Source organism: Sceloporus occidentalis, unplaced genomic scaffold, assembly GCF_023333645.1.
Source record: "Sceloporus occidentalis isolate IW3139 unplaced genomic scaffold, rSceOcc1.0.p SCAF_39, whole genome shotgun sequence".
In the NCBI taxonomy this organism is placed as follows: Eukaryota; Metazoa; Chordata; class Lepidosauria; order Squamata; family Phrynosomatidae; genus Sceloporus; species Sceloporus occidentalis.
Window position 1 is genome coordinate 8,430,508 of NW_028317019.1, and position 23,413 is coordinate 8,453,920.

General features: G+C 47.8%; 1 protein-coding gene across 1 annotated transcript in view; it reads right to left on the reverse strand.

The window, feature by feature from the left end:
* LOC149290525 (uncharacterized) overlaps positions 1–23,334 on the reverse strand; it is a 28,470-nt gene extending 5,136 nt beyond the window's left edge. The window contains exons 1-2 of the mRNA XM_089489363.1: positions 23,189–23,334; positions 519–687 (exon numbers count right to left, since the gene is read on the reverse strand). Of these exons, the coding sequence (XP_089345489.1) occupies positions 519–687; positions 23,189–23,334 (315 nt within the window). The remainder of the gene's footprint in view (positions 1–518; positions 688–23,188) is intronic.
* Positions 23,335–23,413: the final 79 nt, after the last annotated feature.

Sequence of the window (23,413 nt, forward strand, 5' to 3'; positions counted from 1 at the left end):
TTAATAACAGTTCTGGGGAGTACTCTGGGCTTCAGGGCCACTGGGCCCACCCTCAATTTAAGTCCAGAGATATTCTTCCATATCATCCAGCATTTCACAGATGGGGAAAGCACCACACATGTGGACAAGCAACACCAGAAGTGGGTCAAGATGGCCAAAGTTGTTAATGATAAAGATCACACAAGCGAGAAAGGGTACAGCATTTTGCTTTTAGCTCAGATTCCTGGCAAGGGCAAGACCATGCCCCCTTCTCTCCTCCCCTCTCCCCTCTTTTGCATTGATGGGCTGTAGACTCTTTTGAACCTGGAATGCACTTTGCAACAACTGAACTGACCTGAGGAGAAAGGAGGAAATGGGAGGAGGAGAGTGAAATAGGACATTTCCTAAGCCCCTGAATAAATGAGGAGACAGAGGATTAACCAGGACTCTCTCCGCCAAACTGGGACAGTATCTTCTCCGCTTGCTTTCATGATCCAGCCCAGACACATATAAAACGAATAGTCAGGATGGCAACTTACCAAAGAGCTGTTAACCCTCGGCAGCCTCTTTCTGTTGGAGCCCAGCTCCGTCTGCTTGGCATTTGTGTTGGCCATCAGGTGGGCAGGGGGATCCTGGTGGCCCTGCACTTTGGTCACTTCCAGCAAACAATGTCCCAACGCTGTGTACAAGGGGATCGCGATGAAGTTCCTGAGAAAAGAGACCAGGGTAAGGCTTGGTTTAGCAAGAAACCCTGCAGCAGTCAAAGACACAGAGAACAGCATCCTGCTGATGACATATGCAGGTAACATATGCCTCCTTTGGGCCGATGTAGAGGTGAGCATCCCCTTCCTCCCTCTGCACCAAACAAAACCCCCTGGACCTAGCACAGACTCACTGCAGCTCCCCTACACAACACTTACTCCATGCCTTGTGAGAGTAGCTGGGGATCAGGGGATGGGGAATTGGAAAGGGTCCTGACTATGTCCTCATAGCTGGATGTGAAATGAGTGCATTATCTGCTGAAACCTGCAGAGGTCCACAATGCCCTCAGAGGAAGATTTCTTCATTTTGCTTCTGACTACAGAAACACAGCTGGATGCTTCTCTAATACCTCACACCAACACTCTCACCAGGCATGGAATGGCCATGCGGGATGGCTTCCACAACTGTATGGTAGGATCTGGGTCACTGAATGGCCAGTTGTAGTCTGATTCCATTCGGAGCAACACTGGAGCATAGAGGGTTTTGCTGGGTCAGGCTGTCTGGCCTGGTGGTTCCTCATTCTCCCAGTGGCCAAACCAGCAGAACTCTCTATGCTTCAGTGTTGCTCTGGGTGGAATGGGTCTACAAATGGCCCTTCCCCAGGGAGGCCCCTCGTCAGGAAGGGCAGGAAAGGAGCTCTCTCTTCTCAGGTTATTCCCCTTCCATGGGATCCAGCCCTTCTCCCAGGATTGAGCTGATGGAAAGGGAGCACCCAATTCCCATGGCAGCCTTCTGCACGCAGAGAAGTCACAATTCTGATAGTGTCTTTGCCCATGTGGAGAGTGCCCATTTTCCACACTGTTGCCTGTCCATCTTGTCTTGGGAATATCCTGTTCCAGCCACATGCAGAACTAAATCCTAGCCTCTATCTTGTGCCTAGTCCTGATCAGAGTAGAATCACTGAATCATTTGGATTTATCTATATGTTAACTCACCAGTCACTTATGGTTTCAGTGGGTCTGCTCTCTAGGGTTAACCAACAGGATTCAGGACTCCTCAGATTTTTAAATGCAGGAATGCAAATTTTTCATGCTATGTCATCATGACTGATGAGAATTTGACTTCTCTTTCACACAGAGGAGGGGGGGAGGGCCTGCTTTATGTCCCAGGTGGAGAAGCTCTAGCTCTAGGGCTGGATGAGACATGAATTACTTTACAGATGTAATCCATGCCCTCCCATCATCATGGCCTCCTTCCCATTTAGACACTGGCCAAAATAATTATTTCATTTTTGCAGATGAGACTATTTCTCTAAGCTTAACTGCTGTGTTTGTCTATGTCAGTCATAGCAGGAGCATGAGGTATCTACCTCCTCCCTCTTCTTGCTAAAGCCACATAGAAATTGAGGCATGTACATTTGTGTGCATTGTTTCTGAATGGATCTGTTGTTAAAATCACAATTTCTTCATTTTTCCTTGAATATTTTTTAAAAAGATGCACACTGCTGAATATGTTGCACTTGATATAACAAATATATATACACTGGTACCCCGGGTTACGAAATTAATTCGTTCCGCTATTCCTTTCGTAAGCCGAAAATTTCGTAACCCGAAGCGCTTTTCCCATTGAAAATAACTAATGCGTTCCATGACCTCAGACTGAACCTGCAAGTCAAAACAAAGTCACAATAGAGGCCTATTAAGCTAAGTACCCTACAATACAATGTAATACAAAGTTGCCTGAGGCACTAAAGAGCTTAACAATGACTGGCAGGTCCATTCTAAACTTTCTAATGATCTTAACAATGACTGGCAGGTCCATTCTAAACTTTCTAAGGATCTTAACAATGACTGGCAGGTCCATTCTAAACTTTCTAATGATCTTAACAATGACTGACAGGTCCATTCTAAACTTTCTAAGGATCTTAACAATGACTGACAGGTCCATTCTAAACTTTCTAAGGATCTTAACAATGACTGACAGGTCCATTCTAAACTTTCTAAAGGATAAAGAAAAAAAGTTTTTTTCTCTCTTTGATGGTTCTGGCATCTCAGAGTCAGGCAGGAGGAGGAGGATGAGCTCTCAAATCATCACACCCATGACCAAAGCACCCCAAATCTAAAAAAGCAACCCCATGGTCACACTCTCTGGCCCAAACTTGCAAAAGTCCCACCCCACACTCTCAAATCATCACAGCCATGACCAAACCACCCCAGAACCCAAACTCAAAGGCCAGAACCCCCAAATCTGAAAATGCCACCCCAAAGTCACACTCTCTGGCCCACATCAAATCAAGGCCAAACTTGCAAAAATCGATGCCCACACTTTGAAAACATCACAGCCATGACCAAACCACCCCAGAACCCAAACTCAAAGGCCAGAAACCCCAAATCTGAAAATGCCACCCCAAAGTCACACTCTCTGGCCCACATCAAATCAAGGCCAAACTTGCAAAAATCGATGCCCACACTTTGAAAACATCACACCCATGACCATGCCACCCCAGAACCCAAACTCAAAGGCCAGAAACCCCAAATCTGAAAATGCCACCCCAAGGTCACACTCTCTGGCCCACATCAAATCAAGGCCAAACATGCAAAAATCGATGCCCACACTTTGAAAACATCACACCCATGACCATGCCACCCCAGAACCCAAACTCAAAGGCCAGAAACCCCAAATCTGAAAATGCCACCCCAAGGTCACACTCTCTGGCCCACATCAAATCAAGGCCAAACACATCTCACACTTTGAAAACATCACACCCATGACCATGCCACCCCAGAACCCAAACTCAAAGGCCAGAAACCCCAAATCTGAACATGCCACCCCAAGGTCACACTCTCTGGCCCACATCAAATCAAGGCCAAACATGCAAACCTCACATCTCACACTTTGAAATCATCACACCCATGACCATGCCACCCCAGAACCCAAACTCAAAGGCCAGAAACCCCAAATCTGAACATGCCACCCCAAGGTCACACTCTCTGGCCCACATCAAATCAAGGCCAAACACATCTCACACTTTGAAAACATCACACCCATGACCATGCCACCCCAGAACCCAAACTCAAAGGCCAGAAACCCCAAATCTGAACATGCCACCCCAAGGTCACACTCTCTGGCCCACATCAAATCAAGGCCAAACATGCAAACCTCACATCTCACACTTTGAAATCATCACACCCATGACCATGCCACCCCAGAACCCAAACTCAAAGGCCAGAAACCCCAAATCTGAACATGCCACCCCAAGGTCACACTCTCTGGCCCACATCAAATCAAGGCCAAACACATCTCACACTTTGAAAACATCACACCCATGACCATGCCACCCCAGAACCCAAACTCAAAGGCCAGAAACCCCAAATCTGAACATGCATCCCCATGGTAAGGGCCATTCTAAAGGATAAAGAAAAAAAGTGTTTTTCTTATCTTTGCTGGTCTTGGCATCAGAGTGAGGCAGGAGAAGGAGGAGGAGGAGCTCTCAAATCATCATAGCCATGACCAAAGCAACCCCAAATCTAAAAAAGCAACCCCATGGTCACACTCTCTGGCCCACATCAAGTCAAGGCCAAACATGCAAACCTCACATCCCACACTCTCAAATCATCACACCCATGACCATACCACCCCAGAACCCAAACCCAAAGGCCAGAAACCCCAAATCTGAACATGCCACCCCAAGGTCACACTCTCTGGCCCACATCAAATCAAGGCCAAACACATCTCACACTTTGAAATCATCACACCCATGACCATACAAAAGTGTTTTTCTTATCTTTGCTGGTCTTGGCATCTGGTCCTGGCATCTCGGAGTGAGGCAGGAGGAGGAGGAGGAGGAGAGGGGCAACCCAAAAAGCCAAATTTAAACCAATTCAAGCAATTTAACCACTTCAGCCAATTTATCCAATTCAAGCAATTTAACCACTTCAGCCAATTTATCCAATTCAAGCAATTTAACCAATTCAGCCAATGCCACCAATTTAACAAAGTTAACCATTTTTTAAAAAAGAATTTGGTGTTTTTTTTTAGGGTCACCTTTTTTTTAAGGGTCACCTTTTGCCTTCTTGGAAGACGGTTCTCCCGCTCTAGGGAAGAACTGGTCCAAGGATGTCTGCTTTTGCCGGCCCTTAAGCAGGTTCTTAAAATGGCTAAGGCAGACATTATCAAAATGGGCAATGGCATGGCTGGTGAGCACCTGCTCAGGGTGGTGCTTCTCCACAAAGGAAGCCACATTGTGGAATTGCCGCAAAATGTCTTTAATTTCTGCCGTTGGCAGAGATGCCCCCGCAGCCTCCTCCTCCTGGCCCCTGTCGAAATGGAGCACGTCTTCATCCACGGCCGAGTGTTGCATCGCCGCCAAGGCCTTCAGGTCCTCTGTTGTCAGGTCCTCGTTGTGCTCCTCGATGAGTTCCTCCACGTCCTCGTTGTCCACGTCGAGTCCCAGGGACCTCGCGATGGAGACGATCTCGTGCACCTCTTCCTCTTCACCTGGCTCAGCACCCTCGGACTGTGACCCTTCCAAGGAAGAAGCATCAGGCCACAGCTTCCTCCACGCAGCAATCAGGTTGCGCCTGGTGATCTCCTGCCAGGCCAAGTCCACCATCTTTAAGCACACCACGATGTCAAAATGCTGCTTCCAGAACTCACGAAGGGTCAGCTGTGTGCTCTCGGTCACATCGAAGCAACGCTTGAAGAGGTGCTTGGTGTACAGCTTCTTGAAGTTGGCGATCACCTGCTGGTCCATGGGTTGCAAGAGGGAGGTCGTGTTGGGTGGCAGAAACTGGACCTTGATGAAGGAGAACTCCGCGAGGATGTCCTTCTCCAGGCCATGCGGGTGCGCAGGAGCATTGTCCAAGAGGAGGAGGCACTTCAGGGGCAAATCTTCTTCCTCCAGGTACCGCTTCACTGTCGGGGCGAAGACACTGTTGATCCACTCGACGAAAAGGAGGCGTGTCACCCATGCGCGGCCATTGGAGCGCCACATCACTGGCAACCTGTCCTTCTGGATGTTGTGTGCCTTGAACGCCCTGGGATTCTCGGAGTGGTACACCAACAGGGGCTTGACCTTACAGTCCCCGCTGGCATTGGCACACAACGCAAGTGTGAAGCGGTCCTTCATTGGCTTGTGGCCTGGCTGTCTCCTCTCCTCCTGGGTGATGTAGGTGCGGCGAGGCATCTTCTTCCAGAAGAGGCCCGTCTCGTCGCAGTTGAAGACTTGCTGCGGGACGTAGCCTTCCTCCTCCACCATGGCCTTGAACGCGACGACGAATGCTTCAGCGGCCTGGTGGTCTGCGCTGGACGCCTCGCCGTGACGGACGACAGAGTGGATCCCGGTCCTCCTCTTGAACCTGTCGAACCAGCCACGTGATGCTTTGAAGTCCGGGGTGGCTGGCTCCTCCTGCGAAGAAGTTCCTTCGCCTGCCTCCTTGCTGGCCAGGTCTTCGTAGATGGCGGTGGCCTTCTCGCAGATGACCGAGGTGGTCACAGTGTCCCCGACTCGCTCCTTTTCCTTGATCCAGAGGAGAAGCAGGCGCTCCATCTCCTCATGCTTCGGTGTCCTCTGCTTGGCGATGGTCGTCACGCCTTTCGCTGGAGCCACAACAGCTCTGATGGCCTCCTTCTGCTTGAGGACAGTGCCAATCGTCGATGGGTTGCGTCCATACTCCTTGGCAATGTCCACCAAGCGCACGCCCCTCTCGTGCTTGGCAATGATGTCCTTCTTGTCCTCCAAGGACAAGGGAGCCCTCTTCTTCTTCTCACCGCTTGGCTTGGGAGCCATACTGTAGCTCAAGCCTAAAAAGGACAAAAGGAACAGGCACTGAGCAAAAGCCACAATTGGAAACCACCCCCACCCCCATGGTCACACTCTCTGGCCCAAACTTGCAAAAGTCCCACCCCACACTCTCAAATCATCACAGCCATGGCCAAAGCACACAAGAACACAAGCCCATAGGCCAGAAACCCAAAATCTGAAAATGCAACCCCAAAGTCACACTGTCTGGCCCACATCAAAGCAAGGCCAAACTTGCAAAAGTCCCACCCCACACTCTCAAATCATCACAGCCATGGCCAAAGCACACAAGAACACAAGCCCATAAGGCCAAAAACCCCAAATAAGAAAATGCCACCCTATGGTGAGAGTCTCTGGCCACATGTGACCATAGCCAAAGTGTTAAAAGTCTCACACCACACTTTGAAAACAGCACAGCCATGAAGAAATCAAAGCAGCAAATGAAGCCCATCATCCCCAATTCAGAGCATGTTACCCAAAAAAAGCAACCCAGCAGCTCTAACCCATCATCCACACATGAGAGCATGCCACACTAACAGCAAAAAACCCCCAAAAAAGCAACCCAGCAGCTCTAACCCATCATCCACACATGAGAGCATGTTACCCAAACAGCAAAAAACCCCAAAAAAAGCAACCCAGCAGCTCTAACCCATCATCCACACATGAGAGCATGCCACACTAACAGCAAAAAACCCCCAAAAAAGCAACCCAGCAGCTCTAACCCATCATCCACACATCAGAGCATGTTACCCAAACAGCAAAAAAACCCCAAAAAAGCAACCCAGCAGCTCTAACCCATCATCCACACATGAGAGCATGTTACCCAAACAGCAAAAAACCCCAAAAAAAGCAACCCAGCAGCTCTAACCCATCATCCACACATGAGAGCATGCCACACTAACAGCAAAAAACCCCCAAAAAAGCAACCCAGCAGCTCTAACCCATCATCCACACATCAGAGCATGTTACCCAAACAGCAAAAAACCCCAAAAAAAGCAACCCAGCAGCTCTAACCCATCATCCACACATGAGAGCATGTTACCCAAACAGCAAAAAACCCCAAAAAAAGCAACCCAGCAGCTCTAACCCATCATCCACACATGAGAGCATGCCACACTAACAGCAAAAAACCCCCAAAAAAGCAACCCAGCAGCTCTAACCCATCATCCACACATCAGAGCATGTTACCCAAACAGCAAAAAACCCCAAAAAAAAGCAACCCAGCAGCTCTAACCCATCATCCACACATCAGAGCATGCCACACTAACAGCAAAAAACCCCCAAAAAAGCAACCCAGCAGCTCTAACCCATCATCCACACATGAGAGCATGTTACCCAAACAGCAAAAAACCCCCAAAAAAGCAACCCAGCAGCTCTAACCCATCATCCACACATCAGAGCATGTTACCCAAACAGCAAAAAAACCCCAAAAAAGCAACCCAGCAGCTCTAACCCATCATCCACACATGAGAGCATGTTACCCAAACAGCAAAAAACCCCAAAAAAAGCAACCCAGCAGCTCTAACCCATCATCCACACATCAGAGCATGCCACACTAACAGCAAAAAACCCCAAAAAAAGCAACCCAGCAGCTCTAACCCATCATCCACACATGAGAGCATGTTACCCAAACAGCAAAAAACCCCCAAAAAAGCAACCCAGCAGCTCTAACCCATCATCCACACATCAGAGCATGTTACCCAAACAGCAAAAAAACCCCAAAAAAGCAACCCAGCAGCTCTAACCCATCATCCACACATGAGAGCATGTTACCCAAACAGCAAAAAACCCCAAAAAAAGCAACCCAGCAGCTCTAACCCATCATCCACACATCAGAGCATGCCACACTAACAGCAAAAAACCCCAAAAAAAGCAACCCAGCAGCTCTAACCCATCATCCACACATCAGAGCATGTTACCCAAACAGCAAAAAACCCCAAAAAAAGCAACCCAGCAGCTCTAACCCATCATCCACACATCAGAGCATGCCACACTAACAGCAAAAAACCCCAAAAAAAGCAACCCAGCAGCTCTAACCCATCATCCACACATGAGAGCATGTTACCCAAACAGCAAAAAAACCCCAAAAAAGCAACCCAGCAGCTCTAACCCATCATCCACACATGAGAGCATGCCACACTAACAGCAAAAACCCCCCAAAAAAGCAACCCAGCAGCTCTAACCCATCATCCACACATCAGAGCATGTTACCCAAACAGCAAAAAACCCCAAAAAAAGCAACCCAGCAGCTCTAACCCATCATCCACACATGAGAGCATGCCACACTAACAGCAAAAAACCCCCAAAAAAGCAACCCAGCAGCTCTAACCCATCATCCACACATCAGAGCATGTTACCCAAACAGCAAAAAACCCCAAAAAAAGCAACCCAGCAGCTCTAACCCATCATCCACACATCAGAGCATGTTACCCAAACAGCAAAAAACCCCCAAAAAAGCAACCCAGCAGCTCTAACCCATCATCCACACATCAGAGCATGCCACACTAACAGCAAAAAACCCCCAAAAAAGCAACCCAGCAGCTCTAACCCATCATCCACACATCAGAGCATGTTACCCAAACAGCAAAAAAACCCCAAAAAAGCAACCCAGCAGCTCTAACCCATCATCCACACATGAGAGCATGTTACCCAAACAGCAAAAAACCCCAAAAAAAGCAACCCAGCAGCTCTAACCCATCATCCACACATGAGAGCATGCCACACTAACAGCAAAAAACCCCCAAAAAAGCAACCCAGCAGCTCTAACCCATCATCCACACATCAGAGCATGTTACCCAAACAGCAAAAAACCCCAAAAAAAGCAACCCAGCAGCTCTAACCCATCATCCACACATGAGAGCATGTTACCCAAACAGCAAAAAACCCCAAAAAAAGCAACCCAGCAGCTCTAACCCATCATCCACACATGAGAGCATGCCACACTAACAGCAAAAAACCCCCAAAAAAGCAACCCAGCAGCTCTAACCCATCATCCACACATCAGAGCATGTTACCCAAACAGCAAAAAACCCCAAAAAAAAGCAACCCAGCAGCTCTAACCCATCATCCACACATCAGAGCATGCCACACTAACAGCAAAAAACCCCCAAAAAAGCAACCCAGCAGCTCTAACCCATCATCCACACATGAGAGCATGTTACCCAAACAGCAAAAAACCCCCAAAAAAGCAACCCAGCAGCTCTAACCCATCATCCACACATCAGAGCATGTTACCCAAACAGCAAAAAAACCCCAAAAAAGCAACCCAGCAGCTCTAACCCATCATCCACACATGAGAGCATGTTACCCAAACAGCAAAAAACCCCAAAAAAAGCAACCCAGCAGCTCTAACCCATCATCCACACATCAGAGCATGCCACACTAACAGCAAAAAACCCCAAAAAAAGCAACCCAGCAGCTCTAACCCATCATCCACACATGAGAGCATGTTACCCAAACAGCAAAAAACCCCCAAAAAAGCAACCCAGCAGCTCTAACCCATCATCCACACATCAGAGCATGTTACCCAAACAGCAAAAAAACCCCAAAAAAGCAACCCAGCAGCTCTAACCCATCATCCACACATGAGAGCATGTTACCCAAACAGCAAAAAACCCCAAAAAAAGCAACCCAGCAGCTCTAACCCATCATCCACACATCAGAGCATGCCACACTAACAGCAAAAAACCCCAAAAAAAGCAACCCAGCAGCTCTAACCCATCATCCACACATCAGAGCATGTTACCCAAACAGCAAAAAACCCCAAAAAAAGCAACCCAGCAGCTCTAACCCATCATCCACACATCAGAGCATGCCACACTAACAGCAAAAAACCCCAAAAAAAGCAACCCAGCAGCTCTAACCCATCATCCACACATGAGAGCATGTTACCCAAACAGCAAAAAAACCCCAAAAAAGCAACCCAGCAGCTCTAACCCATCATCCACACATGAGAGCATGCCACACTAACAGCAAAAACCCCCCAAAAAAGCAACCCAGCAGCTCTAACCCATCATCCACACATCAGAGCATGTTACCCAAACAGCAAAAAACCCCAAAAAAAGCAACCCAGCAGCTCTAACCCATCATCCACACATGAGAGCATGCCACACTAACAGCAAAAAACCCCCAAAAAAGCAACCCAGCAGCTCTAACCCATCATCCACACATCAGAGCATGTTACCCAAACAGCAAAAAACCCCAAAAAAAGCAACCCAGCAGCTCTAACCCATCATCCACACATCAGAGCATGTTACCCAAACAGCAAAAAACCCCCAAAAAAGCAACCCAGCAGCTCTAACCCATCATCCACACATCAGAGCATGTTACCCAAACAGCAAAAAACCCCCAAAAATGCAACCCAGCAGCTCTAGCCCATCATCCACAAATCTGAACATGCCAGTAGTGTAGCAAAACCCACAATCCACACTTTGAAAAAACCAAAAAAATAAAAATAAAAAAAATAAAAATTAAAAAAAAATTAAAAAAATTTAAAAAAAAATAAACAGCACCCCAGCACCCCAGAGCAAAAGCATGGTCACACTGTCTCACCCCAGCCCACCCCACAAGAAGAAGGTAAAAATCCATCAACCTACCTGTAGAGAAATTCCTGATGGCCGGTCTTGATCCGAAGATACACCTGGCAAAGGCAGCAAAAGTCCAAAGCCAGGCAAAGTCCGAACCGCAAGTGAACCCAAGAGTCAGAGCTCAAAATATCAACTCTTCCTCACACAGTCCACAGGGCCAGACAAAGGAGCAGATCGATGGAAGCCGGCTTTTATTTCTCAAGGCAAGCCACCCCCCCCCCCAATTTCGTTAGCCAATGCAATTGATTGGCTTGATTTCGCAAGCCAATCACTGCTGCTAACGAAATTCAAAAATCGCGCCAAAGCTAACCCCTAACCCAGCCCCCTGGGTTAGCCGTTAGCCCTTTAAATCCCTGGAAAGCCTATCGCTGCACTTTGCATCGTTTGAATTTCGCGCCGAAAAGGATTGCGTAACCCGAAGAATCTTTCGTAACCCGGGACAGCTTTTTACAAGCCGCGTTTTTCGTATCCCGAATATTTCGTAACCCGGTCCTTTCGTATCCCGGGGTACCAGTGTAAATGTATAGCTTTATGACTTGAATATTGCACCCTGGATTATGCTCATTTGGGGTAAATGAAGACGTATATAAATTCATTTTATAAACCCAGTGAAACTAATATCTCACAAAGTTCTAGTAAACAACACATACACACACAGTTCTCATAAAAAGGACTCACTTGCGCACTGTGTGTCTGAGGTCTGGAAATCTCCCTTCCACCTTCTGGGAAGACAATGCTGTTAGAGAGCGAATTTGGGGCTTTATGCCTGCAAAGCATGGGCTCAGTCTCTCAGCTGCAACCCTTCCACACAATCCTGGACTGAAACATTTAAACAAAGGTCATCTTTCAGCTCCAGGAATAAAAGCCTACCTTCAGTACAAAGACACTGACTTCTTCAGCCCCAGAAAGGCCTCTTCTGCAGTCCTTTATGGCCGGAGCTTCCCTGGGTCAGAGGCCGTCTCCTCAGCCGTAGAGAAGGATTGCTCTGAGTGCGAAGGAGGAGGAGGTCCACAGGGCTGAGGGAGGGAAGGCAATGGGAAAAGGTCAGTGCCAATGGCCATGGAGGGCAGAAGGTGACAATGCCTAGGAAACTCCTCTGAGTCCCAGCCCTAGGAATGAGTGTCAGGAGTTAGTCCAGGGGCTGAGGGGGTCTCCTTTCCCAAAGGGGGAGGCAAGGAGCGGTGGACCCTCCCCAGCTAGGGCCCAAAGGGAGGGTCTCTTTCCCCACCTCTCTCTCTCTCAGCCCCCAAAGCCCAGCCTCTCCACTGGTCCTGCCTCCCTTCCTCAGACCCCCACAGGCCCCTTCCTTCCTTCCTTCCTTGCTTCCTTCCTTGCTTCCTTCCTTCCCCCTAAAATGGAGGGTCAGAGGCACAAAGGGACACACAGTCCTCTTTTTGGCCCAAGGAACCTGGCCTCCTTCTCGCTCTGGAGCCTCAGAGAGAGAAAGAGGAACCTCTGTTCTGTTGGGGCGTGTGGAAAGACGTGCTTTGTCCACCACGACCACCTGCAGAGTTGAACCACATCGACAGGATGCCAGGGAGAAGGAATCTGTGGAGATGTCTGCAAAGGTATTCTGGTCAAGAAGGAAATATTCCTTCACCACTGCAAACGGACATGAGCTCCAGGCTTGAGAAATAACCACAGAACAAGCCTTCACTCTTCATGAGGACTTTAATCTTCGTTTGCAATATTTACAATATATATATATATACAGTGGTACCCCGGGTTACGAAATTAATTCGTTCCGCCGCCGCTTTCGTAACCCGGAAACTTTCGCTAGCCGAAAAGCCCATAGGCGCTAATAGCGAAAGCCGCGATTCCGTGTGAAATCGCGCCGAAAAGTACCAAATTTTTCTTCGTAACCCGAAATAACCTTCGTAACCCGGAACTGTTTTTTTCAATGGATTTTTTTCGTAACCCGGAAATTTCGTAAGGCGGCGCATTCGTATCCCGGGGTACTACTATATATATATATATATATATATATATATATACACACACACAGTGTATTGGACAACCGTCTCTAATACACACTATTTACACCAACCAACAATAATAACACAACCTGTGACGCAGCCACAGTAACACCCTCCACAGAGAGGCAGTTGCTCTCACACACCAACTGTCTCACTCTGTCTCTCAGTGACAGTTAGGAAGGACAGTTGACAGTTGCATCAACATTCCAATGATGCACTGTTCGAATGCTGACACATATAACTGCCACTAGAGCTGTATATAACTTGCACAACAGCTCCACCTAGTGGCCACATCCATGTCATTTCCTGACATGTTCAACTGAGGCTTCAGAGAATGTTCCGGAACATTATTCCCCACAGTCACAAGCAGCACAAAATGTCCACCAGAACACAAAATGGCTGACAGAAACGAAAAAGTCCACCGGGACAGAAAATGGCTGCCAGGACACAAAATGGCTCCCTCTGCCTCAGTGCTTGGCAGTTGGCAGCCTTCAGGGAACCCAAAATGGAGGATGAAAGGGCCCTAAAGTCGGAAGGGACCCCAAACAGGATTTGCAAACTTAACAACACCTAAACATTTTCCTGATGCTATTGAAAGGAGGAATCTTTTCCCCTCCTTAATTACAATCAATAGTGAAAGATATTGATATTAAGAGTGCCCATCGTCCACAACCCAACTCAGGTGTTGACCGCTCAGGGAGGCCAGTCCAGCTGCAGGTGGCACTCCGTCCGTCCGTCCTCCTTTCCTTCTGCATTCCTCCTCTTTTCCCCAGCATCAGCCCCTTTCCCAAGAAGGCTGCATCCACACTTAGAAATAAGACACTTTGACACCGCTTTAACTGCTTGGTGCTATGGAATCCTGGGATTTTACCTTTGGGACATTAGCCTTCTCTGCCAGAGAGCTCTCATGCCACAACAAACTACGAATCCCAGGATTCCATAGGATGGAACCAGGAGAGTTAAAGCAGTTTCGAAACAAATTATTTCGGCAGTGCAGATACAGCCTAAGTTGGTTGTAAAAGAATAGAGGCACCCAAGTCAAATTTTTATCCTGTAAAAAATGGTTTTGCTTTTTTAAAATATAAGCAGTTTGTTTTTCTGTCTAATCATTATTTTTGTTGTTCTTGTTTGTTTCTCTTTTTGTTTGTTTCATTCTTGGTAATATGAGTTATTCTGGTCTGTCTCCTTCCTTCTTGCCTCAAAATCTATTAATAAGGAAACTGGGGAGACTTTTAAAACCTCCCAAAGGAGCCACTTTTGGCCTTTTTCAGGGGAGAAGCCTCCTCTTAGAAGCCAAAGCCCCATGTTTGTGAATAATAATAATAACACTTATATTAAAAGTATCCTCCCCATTTCTGATCCCTTTTAAAACCCATGTTCCCCAGAAGGATCAGAGCTGTGTAATAAGAAAACCCTCTCAGAAATGAGACACAAAAGACACACAAAGGGACACACTTCCTTCCTTTTGGCCCAAGGAGCCTAGCATCCTTCTGACTCTGGAGCCTCAGGAGAGAAAGAGTCCACTCTGTTCAACTGAGGCCTCAGAGAAGGTTCCGGAACATTATTCCCCACAGTCACAAGCAGCACAAAATGGCCGCTGGAACACAAAATGGATGCCTCTGGCTCAGCGCTTGGCAGTTGTCAGTTTGAGGCCTTCAGGGAAGCCATAATGGAGGAGAAAAGGGCCCCAAAGTCGGAAGGGTCCTCAAACAGTATTTCCAAACCTTAACAACACCTAAAATGCCAAACCAAAAGAACATTCCCAGAGTTCCATAGCACTGAGCCATGGCCATTACAGTGGTGCAAAGCAAGAAGGCACAGGAAGGTGACATTAATGATGATTAAGGTCTGGCAGCAGCTCTATCCTCCCTCCTAGGCCTGATAAAATCATCATCATCATCTTTGCTACAGCATGAGCGCCACCATTAAAAGCACTGGAATCCCCTTTGGGACTTCAGAGAGAGTGGGCCATGCCTAGAAGGACTGCTGGGCCTCCTTCCTCCCCTCCTTAATGGCAGTGGCCAAAGAAAAGCAGCAGCAGTAGACCCAAGCCAGGCCCAGCCAGACCTCAGTGCATCAGTGAAGCCTAGTGGTTCCAGGCCGTGTCCCTCTGCTGTCGCTTCACTCCCCTCACTCCTTCCTCCCTTCCTGTCTGTCTCTTTATCTCTCTTACACTCTACTCCTCTCTCCTCCTTCCTTCCTGTCTCTCTATCTGTCTCTTTCTCCCTCTGACACTCTGCTCCTCTCTCCTTCCTTCCTTCCTCCCTCTCTGTCTGTCTCTTTCTCTCTCTTACACTCTGCTCCTCTCTCCTTCCTTCCTTCCTTCCTTCCTTCCTTCCTTCCTTCCTTCCTCCCTCTCTGTCTGTCTCTTTCTCTCTCTTACACTCTGCTCCTCTCTCCTTCCTTCCTTCCTTCCTTCCTCCCTTCCTGTCTGTCTCTTATCTCTCTTACACTCTACTCCTCTCTCCTCCTTCCTTCCTGTCTCTCTATCTGTCTCTTTCTCCCTCTGACACTCTGCTTCTCTCCTCGGTCACTTTTCCGCACGCAGAGCTAAATAGAGAAGCAGAAGCTCCTCCTCTTCTTGAGGCTGGCCAATGGGGGCAGAGGACCTGGAAGACCCCACCCCCTGCCCCAGACTCACATTTTCTGTTCCGGAGGCCATTTTGTTTTCTGGCAGCCATTTTGTGTCCCTGGCCCTGATTGGCTGGAATCCCAGTCCCTGCCTCCTTGTGTTCTGGCGGCCATTTTGTGCTGCTTGTGACTGTGGGGAACAATGTTCCAGAACCTTCTCTGAGGCCTCAGTTGAACAGAGGTCTCTCTTTCTCTCCTGAGGCTTTAGAGAGATAAGGAAGCCAGGCTCCTTGGGCCAAAAGGAAGGAAGTGTGTTTATTTTTGTGTGTTTTGTGTGTCTTTTCAAATAGACACAGCTCTGCTCCTTCTGGGGAACATGGGTTTTAAAAGGGATCAGAAATGGAGAGGATAGTTTTAATACAAGCATTATTATTATTCTTCATAACATCAGGCTTTGGCTTCTAAGAGGAGGATTCCCCCCCCCCCCCAATAAGGCTAAAAGTAGCTCCTCTGGGAGGTTTTAAAAGTCTCTTCAGTTTTATTATTAAGAGATTTTAATGCATGAATGAAGTTGACAAACCAGACCATCTCATATTACCAAGAATGAAACAAACACACAACAACAAAAATAACAAAACAAAGCGCTTAGTTTTTGAAAGTAAAAGCATTATTAAGAGAGGGAAAAAAACAGACTTGGGCGCTTCTACCCTTTTACAACCAGCTCAGGCTGTGTCTGCACTGCAGAAATATTCCAGTTCGAAACTGTGTTAACTCTCCTGGCTCCATCCTGAGGAATCCTGGGATTTGTAGTTTGTTAGGCACCAGAGATCCAGAGCCACCCCAAGGCAAGGCTCTCCAGGGCTCTCTTGGCCCTCCTTTGCTTGCAAATATAGTGGGGCCCTGGTATATGTGGGGGATCCATTCCGCCCCCCGGCGTATACCAAAATCCGCGTATGCTCAAATCCACACGTGCCAACATTGGGGACAAAAGTCCCTCTCCTCTCCTCCCCTCCCCAACTTTTTCCCTCCTCACCGCCACGGTCAGGGGAAAGGCCGCGTGGGGATGTTGGAGGCCAAGAGGGCTCCAGCTCACCATCTGGCCCTTCTGCGGAGGTGGCAGTGATTGCTGTGGTGGCAGCGAAGAGGAGGCAGAGGATCGGCGCCAGAGGCCTCCTCTCCACCTCGGCCTGCATGCCCCCACTGCTGCCACCGTGGAAGGGCTGGGTGGTGACCCAGAGGCCTCTTGGCCTCCAATAGCCCCATATGGCCCTTGCGCCATGGCGGCAGTGGAGAGGGGGCCGAAGAGGCCTCTGGCAGTACTCCTCGGCCTTCGCTCCACTGCCAGCACACTTGGCCTCCAGGAGAAACACCTGGCCTTTCCCCTGGCCTTGGCAACGAGGAGCCCGAGGTGGCGGAGCAGCAACACCAGATGCCTCCTCAGCCTCCTCGCTGCCACCGCAAGCACAAAAGGGCCAGGTTTGGGTGTTGGAGGCCAAGAAGACTCCAGCCCAGCACCTGGCCCTCACGCAAAGGCGGCGGCGGAGAGGACGCCTCTGGCACTCTCCTTGGCCTCCTGTCCGCCATCACCATCACCACCACAGGAGTTGCCGGCGGCGACGGCGGAGAGGTGTCTGAGGCTTGGCCTCCTCACAGCCGCAGCTCCACTGCCGCCACCAATGCAAAAGAGCCAGGTGGAGCCTGGAGGCCTCTTGTCTAGCTTGTTCCATGTTTTTGTTTTATATGCTGTTTAATTTGGTTAACTGCTATTAAGGGACATAGCTATGAGATTCTATGATATGGGGTGCACTATAAACCTTTTAATAAACGAACAGGGATTGCAATCCTGTATATTCATATTATCAGACGTAACTCCAGAGAATGTTAGCCTTTTGGATGCCACAAGGTTCCTCTCATTCTTCAGAGGAAGAAGCAACTGCTGCCTTCTAGAAGATAAAGCAAAAAGGCTTCCAAAAGAACTGAAGCCTTGGGCAAGTCTCACTCTCTCAGCCTCAGAGGATGGCCATGGGAAACCCACTCTGAAGACACCTGCCAAGAAAACCCCTTCAGAGACTCCCATAAGGTCACCATAAGACCTGGAAACAACTGGGAGGCAGACACCAAGAACAACATTGGGAAATAGGGGCAAGCGTTGCCTTGGGAAAGTGTAAGGACTGGGCTCCAGTCAATGGAGGTCTTCAGGCAGAAAAGGGAGGTTTATGCAAATGCAGAATGACATCACTGCTACAGAAGGCTCTCTAGACCAATCAGAGAGCAAGATAAAGGTTCTTCTGGAAGCTTCCGTGAGAAGGAGATATAAGGCCTGAGAGACCAAGAGACAGTTGGGGGAATTGTGTCGGTTGGAGATCGAGAGAGAGAGAGTTAAAGAGCGGATCTTGGAAGTTAGTCTCAGAATTGGATGTTTAGGTCTATTTATTATTTTAATAGCTTGTGTGAATTGTATATTATATACTTACAAATATTGTAACCTGCAAGATTCTTAATATCTTGTATGACTTACATTTTAGTTATATTTTGTTATTTATAGTAAATATCTCCTTGGAGTATCTTCTACTCGACGCTCCTTTTACACGTCTTTTGGCTCAGTTGATGCTTGGGAAGATCAGTAAAGAAGGTAAAATAAGGTTCCTTAACTGGTCCCAGTGTAGGTTAAGGGAAGTCCTTTTATAATTCACTGGATGATGGCAGCGAGATTTAAGGAAGTTAAGGGTTTGCTGGGCTAAGAGCCATAATGTCTAAATGTCTAATTAACAGTTTGTAAGACACTCTGATAGCCTTTTGGCTGAAGAGAGGGGTATAAAAATATTATTATTATTATTATTATTATTATTATTATTATTATTATTACAGAACCGCGGTTTGGCTGCTTGGACCACCGGAGATCACCACAGAGAGTCAGTTGGAAAAGTCCATCTCACTCCAGAAAATAAAGGTACTTGAGGAGTTTGCACTCTACGTCTTTCTGTAATAATAGCTATAAAACTGATAATAGCATTTGGGACATTTAGTGTTTTAATAACAAATATGGCAGATTTAAATGCTGCTTTAAAACCTCTTTCCATCTGCCAGCTTTGGGCTGGTTTTGGGGGGAAATGAGAAAGTGTTGGGAGGGAGGGACTGCCAACAGAATTAGGAGATGCATTGCAGGCTATGGACAGTTTGCGGCCAAGTAAGGTCCAAAACACACAGCAGCAATAGTCCAGTCTGAGAGCGCTTTAACTTCCCTGGCCCAGTGCTGGGAACTGGAGTTTATTGTGGCACCAGAGCTCTCTGACAGAGAAGGCTCAATGTCTCAGAAAACTAAATTTCCCAGAATTCCTTAGCACTGAGCTCAGCTAGGGCAGTTAAAGCAATCTCAGATTGGATTATTGCTGCAGTGTGTTTTGGACTTAGGCGGCCCTTGGGAAGTCACACTTTCTCAGCCTCAGAGAATGGCAATGGCAACCCCTCTCTGAAGAAACCTGCCAAAGAAACCTCATGATAAGGTTGCCTTAGGGTTGCCATAAATTAGAAGTGACTTGAAGATACACATGAAGAAAAAAACCTGCAGTTATTTCTCAGGTTGTACATGGGAATGGGAGGCAGTGTGGTGCAGTGGTTTATGTGTTGGGTTAGAACTCTGGAGGCCAGAGTCCAGTCCTCACTCCACCATGAAACCAGCTGGGTCCATTGGGCAAGAAGTCACACTCTCTCAGCCTCAGGGAAGGCAATGGCAAACCTCCTCTGAACAGCTCTTGCCAAGAAAACCCCAGGAGAGGCTCCCCAGAAGTCGACAATGACTTAGAGCCACTCCACAAAAAACGACAAAGCCTCAAGAAAGAGCCAACATGGTTTAGTGGCTGGAGTATTGGACTATGACCCTGGAGCCCAGGGTTCGAATGCCTTCTTAGCCACGGAAACCCACTGAATGATCTTAGGCAAGTTACACTCTCTCAGCCTCAGAGAGAGGCACTTACAAAACCACTTCTGGACAAATCTTGCCAATAAAAGCCTGCGAAGAGCTTCCCTTAGGGTCGGCATAGGTCAGGAACAACTTGGAGGCACACAACGACAACAAGTCCAGTAACACCACTAACACAAGGTAGCTAGGGAGAAAGAAAGAAAGAAAGAAAGAAAGAAAGAAAGAAAGAAAGAAAGAAGATGTGGGAGTTGTAGTCCTTGGTTCAGAAGGATTGGAGGGGCCTTACTGCAAGGCAGGACCCCTCCTCTCTCTGGCCATGTGGATGCTGGGAGATCCAGTCCAGGAAATACACTTTAAATCCCATTGGCAAGAGAAAAGGCTACTACTGCCTTTCAGGTCCAGTTTGCCCCATGTCCTTTATGAGGCCAGAAACCCCTTTGTTAAGAAGTGAACACCGAATATCTCAGGAAGGCCCTATATCTCCCAAGGCCCCCTCCCTCCAGGACCTCCTTCCACTCTTCCCTCAGTCTCTCTCTCTCCTGAAGGCCTCAAACTGCCAACTGCCAAGCGCTCAGACAGAAGTAGCCATTTTTTGTCCCAGCGGCCATTTTGTGTTCCAGTGACCATTTTGTGTTCTGGCAGCCATTTTGTGGTACAGCAAACATTTTGTGTTCCGGCAGCAATTTTGTGTTCTGGTAGTCATTTTGTCTTCTAGCAGCCATTTTGTGTTCTGGTGGCCATTTTGTGTTCTGGCAGCCATTTTGTATTCTAGCAGCCATTTTGTGTTCTGGTGGCCATTTTGTGCTGCTTGTGACTGTGGGGAACAATGTTCCAGAACCTTCTCTGAGGCCTCAGTTGAACAGAGGCTTCTCTTTCTTTCCTGAGGCTCCAGAGGGAGAAGGAGGCCAGGCTCCTTGGGCCAAAAGGAAGGAAGTGTGTCTCTTTGTGTGTCTTTTGTGTCTCTTTTCTGAGAGGGTTTTCTTATTACAAAGCTCTGCTTCTTCTGGGGAACATGGGTTTTAAAAGGGATCAGAAATGGGGAGGATAGTTTTAATACAAGCCTTATTATTATTATTATTATTATTATTCAGAAACATAGGGCTTTGGCTTCTAAGAGGAGGTTAGTCCCCCAAACAAGGCCAAAAGTGGCTCCTCTGGAAAGTTTAAAAAGACTCCCCAGTTTTCTTATTAATAGACTTTCAGGCAAGAAGGAAGGAGACAGACCAGAATAACTCATATTACCAAGAATGAAACAAACCAACATACAAAGAAACAACAACTAGAAGAATAAGGATTAGACAGAAAAACAAACTGCTTATATTTTAAAAAAGTAAAACCATTTTTAACAGAATAAAAATTTCACTTGGTTGCTTTTATCCTTTTACAACTGACTTGGGCTCTATCTGCACTACAGAAATCATCTGGTTAGAAACCACTTTAACTCTCCTGGCTCCATCCTATGGAATCCTGGGATCTGTAGTTTGTTGTGGCATGAGAGCTCTCTGGCAGAGAAGGCTAAGTGTCCAAAGATAAAATCCCAGGATTCCATAGCACTGAGCGGTTAAAGCGGTGTCAAAGTGCTTTATTTCTATAGTGCAGATGCAGTCTTCTTGGGAAAGGGGCTGATGCTGGGGAAAAGAGGAGGAATGCAGGAGGAAAGGAGGACGGACGGACGGACGGACGGGCGGAGGGCCACCTGCAGCTGGACTGGCCTCCCTGAGCGGTCAAGACCTGAGCTGGGTTGCGGACGATGGCCACTCTTAATATTAGTATTAACATCCTTCACTGTTGATTGTAATTAAGGAGGGGATCAGTTTCACTTTCAATAGCATCAGGAAAATGTCTAGGTGTTGTTAAGGTTTGGAAATCCTATTTGGGATCCCTTCCGACTTTGGGGCCCTTTCATCCACCAATTTGGATTCCCTGAAGGCCTCAAACTGCCAACTGCCAAGCGATGAGGAAGAGGCAGCCATTTTGTATCCCAGTGGCCATTTTGTGTTCTGGTGGCCATTTTGTGTTCTAGAATCCCAGTCCCTCCCACTATCCCTAGAACTGATTGCTTGGAATCCCAGTCCCTTCCACCATCCCTGGCCATTTTGTGTTCTGGCGGCCATTTTCTGCTGCTTGTGACTGTGGGGAATAATGTTCCGGAACCTTCTCTGAGGCCTCAGTTGAACAGAGGTCTCTCTTTCTCTCCTGAGGCTCCAGAGTCAGAAGGAGGCCAGGCTCCTTGGGCCAAAAGGAAAGAAGTGTGTTCCTTTGTGCCTCTGCCCCTCCATTTTGGGGGGAAGGAAGGAAGGAAGGGGCCTGTGGGGGGCTCTGAGGAAGAAGAGGCAGGGACTCAGGGCCAGTGGGGAGGCTGGGATTTGAGGGCTGGGAGAGAGAGTTGGGAAAGAGACCCTCCCTTTTGGCCCTAGCTGGGGAGGGTCCTTCCGTCCTTGCCTCCCCCTTTGGGAAAGGAGACCCCTCAGCCCCCTGGAGTCACTCCTGCCACTCATTCCTAGAATGGCTGGGACTCAGAGGAGTTTCCTAGGCATTGTCACCTTCTGCCCTCCATGGCCATTGGCACTGATCTTTTCCCATTGCCTTCCCTCCCTCAGCCCTGTGGACCTCCTCCTCTTTCGCACTCAGAGGAACCCTTCTCTACGGCTGAGGAGACGGCCTCTGACCCAGGGAAGCTCCGGCCATAAAGGACTGCAGAAGAGGCCTTTCTGGGGCTGAAGAAGTCAGTGTCTTTGTACTGAAGGTAGGCTTTTATTCCTGGAGCTGAAAGATGACCTTTTTTTAAAATGTTTCAGCCCAGGTTTGTGTGGAAGGGCAGCAGCTGAGAGAGTGAGTCCATGCTTTGCAGGCATCAAGCCCCAAATCAGTCTCTTGCAGCATTGTCTTCCCAGAAGGTGGAAGTGAGATTTCCAGACCCCAGACACACAATGCGCCAGTGAGTCCTTTGTTTGGGGACTGTGTGTGTATGTGGTGTTTTCTAGAGTTTTGTGAGGTATTTGATTCACTTGGTTTATATAATGAATTTACTTACATCTTCACTTCCCCAAAATGAGCATAATCCAGGGAGTAATCTTCACGCATAAACCTGTACATTTATAGACTTTTCATGTATCAAGTGCAACACATTCAGCAGTGTGCATGCTTTTAAAAAATACGCAAGGAGAAGTTTAGATGAATGTGATTTTGACAATAGGTCCATTCTGAAACAATGCACACAAACGTACATGCCTCAACTTCTATGTGGCTTTAGCAAGCAGAGGGAGGAGGTGCACACTTCTTGCTCCTACTATGACTGACATAGACAAACACAGCAGTTAAGCTCAGAGAAATAGTCTCATTTGCAAAAATGAAATAATTATTTTCACCAGTGTCTAAATGGGAGGGGGCCATCTGTCAGGGATGCTTTGATTGAGATTTCCTGCATGGCAAGGGGTTGGACTGGGTGGTCTTTGTAGTCTCCTCCAGCTCTACAATTTTATGATTCTACGTGGAGAGTGCCTATTTTCCACACTGTTACCAGTCCATCTTTGCTTGGAAATTTCTTGTTCTAGCCACATGCATTCCTAAATCCTAGCCTGTATCCTATCCTATTCTTAGTCCTGATCAGAAGAGAATCACTGAATCAGTTGGATTTACCTATAGATTGACTCACCAGTCACTTATGGTCACATGGGCAGAGGCACTCTCAGAATAATGACTTCTCTGCATGCAGAAGACTGCCATGGCAATTGGGTTCTTTCTTGCCATCAGCTCAATGCTCTGGTGCTCCTCGATCCTGGGAGGAGGGATGGATCCCATGGAAGGGGGGCAACCACCAAAGAGAATGCTCCTTTCCTCATTTGCTTGACCGGGGGCCTCCCTGGGGGATGGAGGGCAA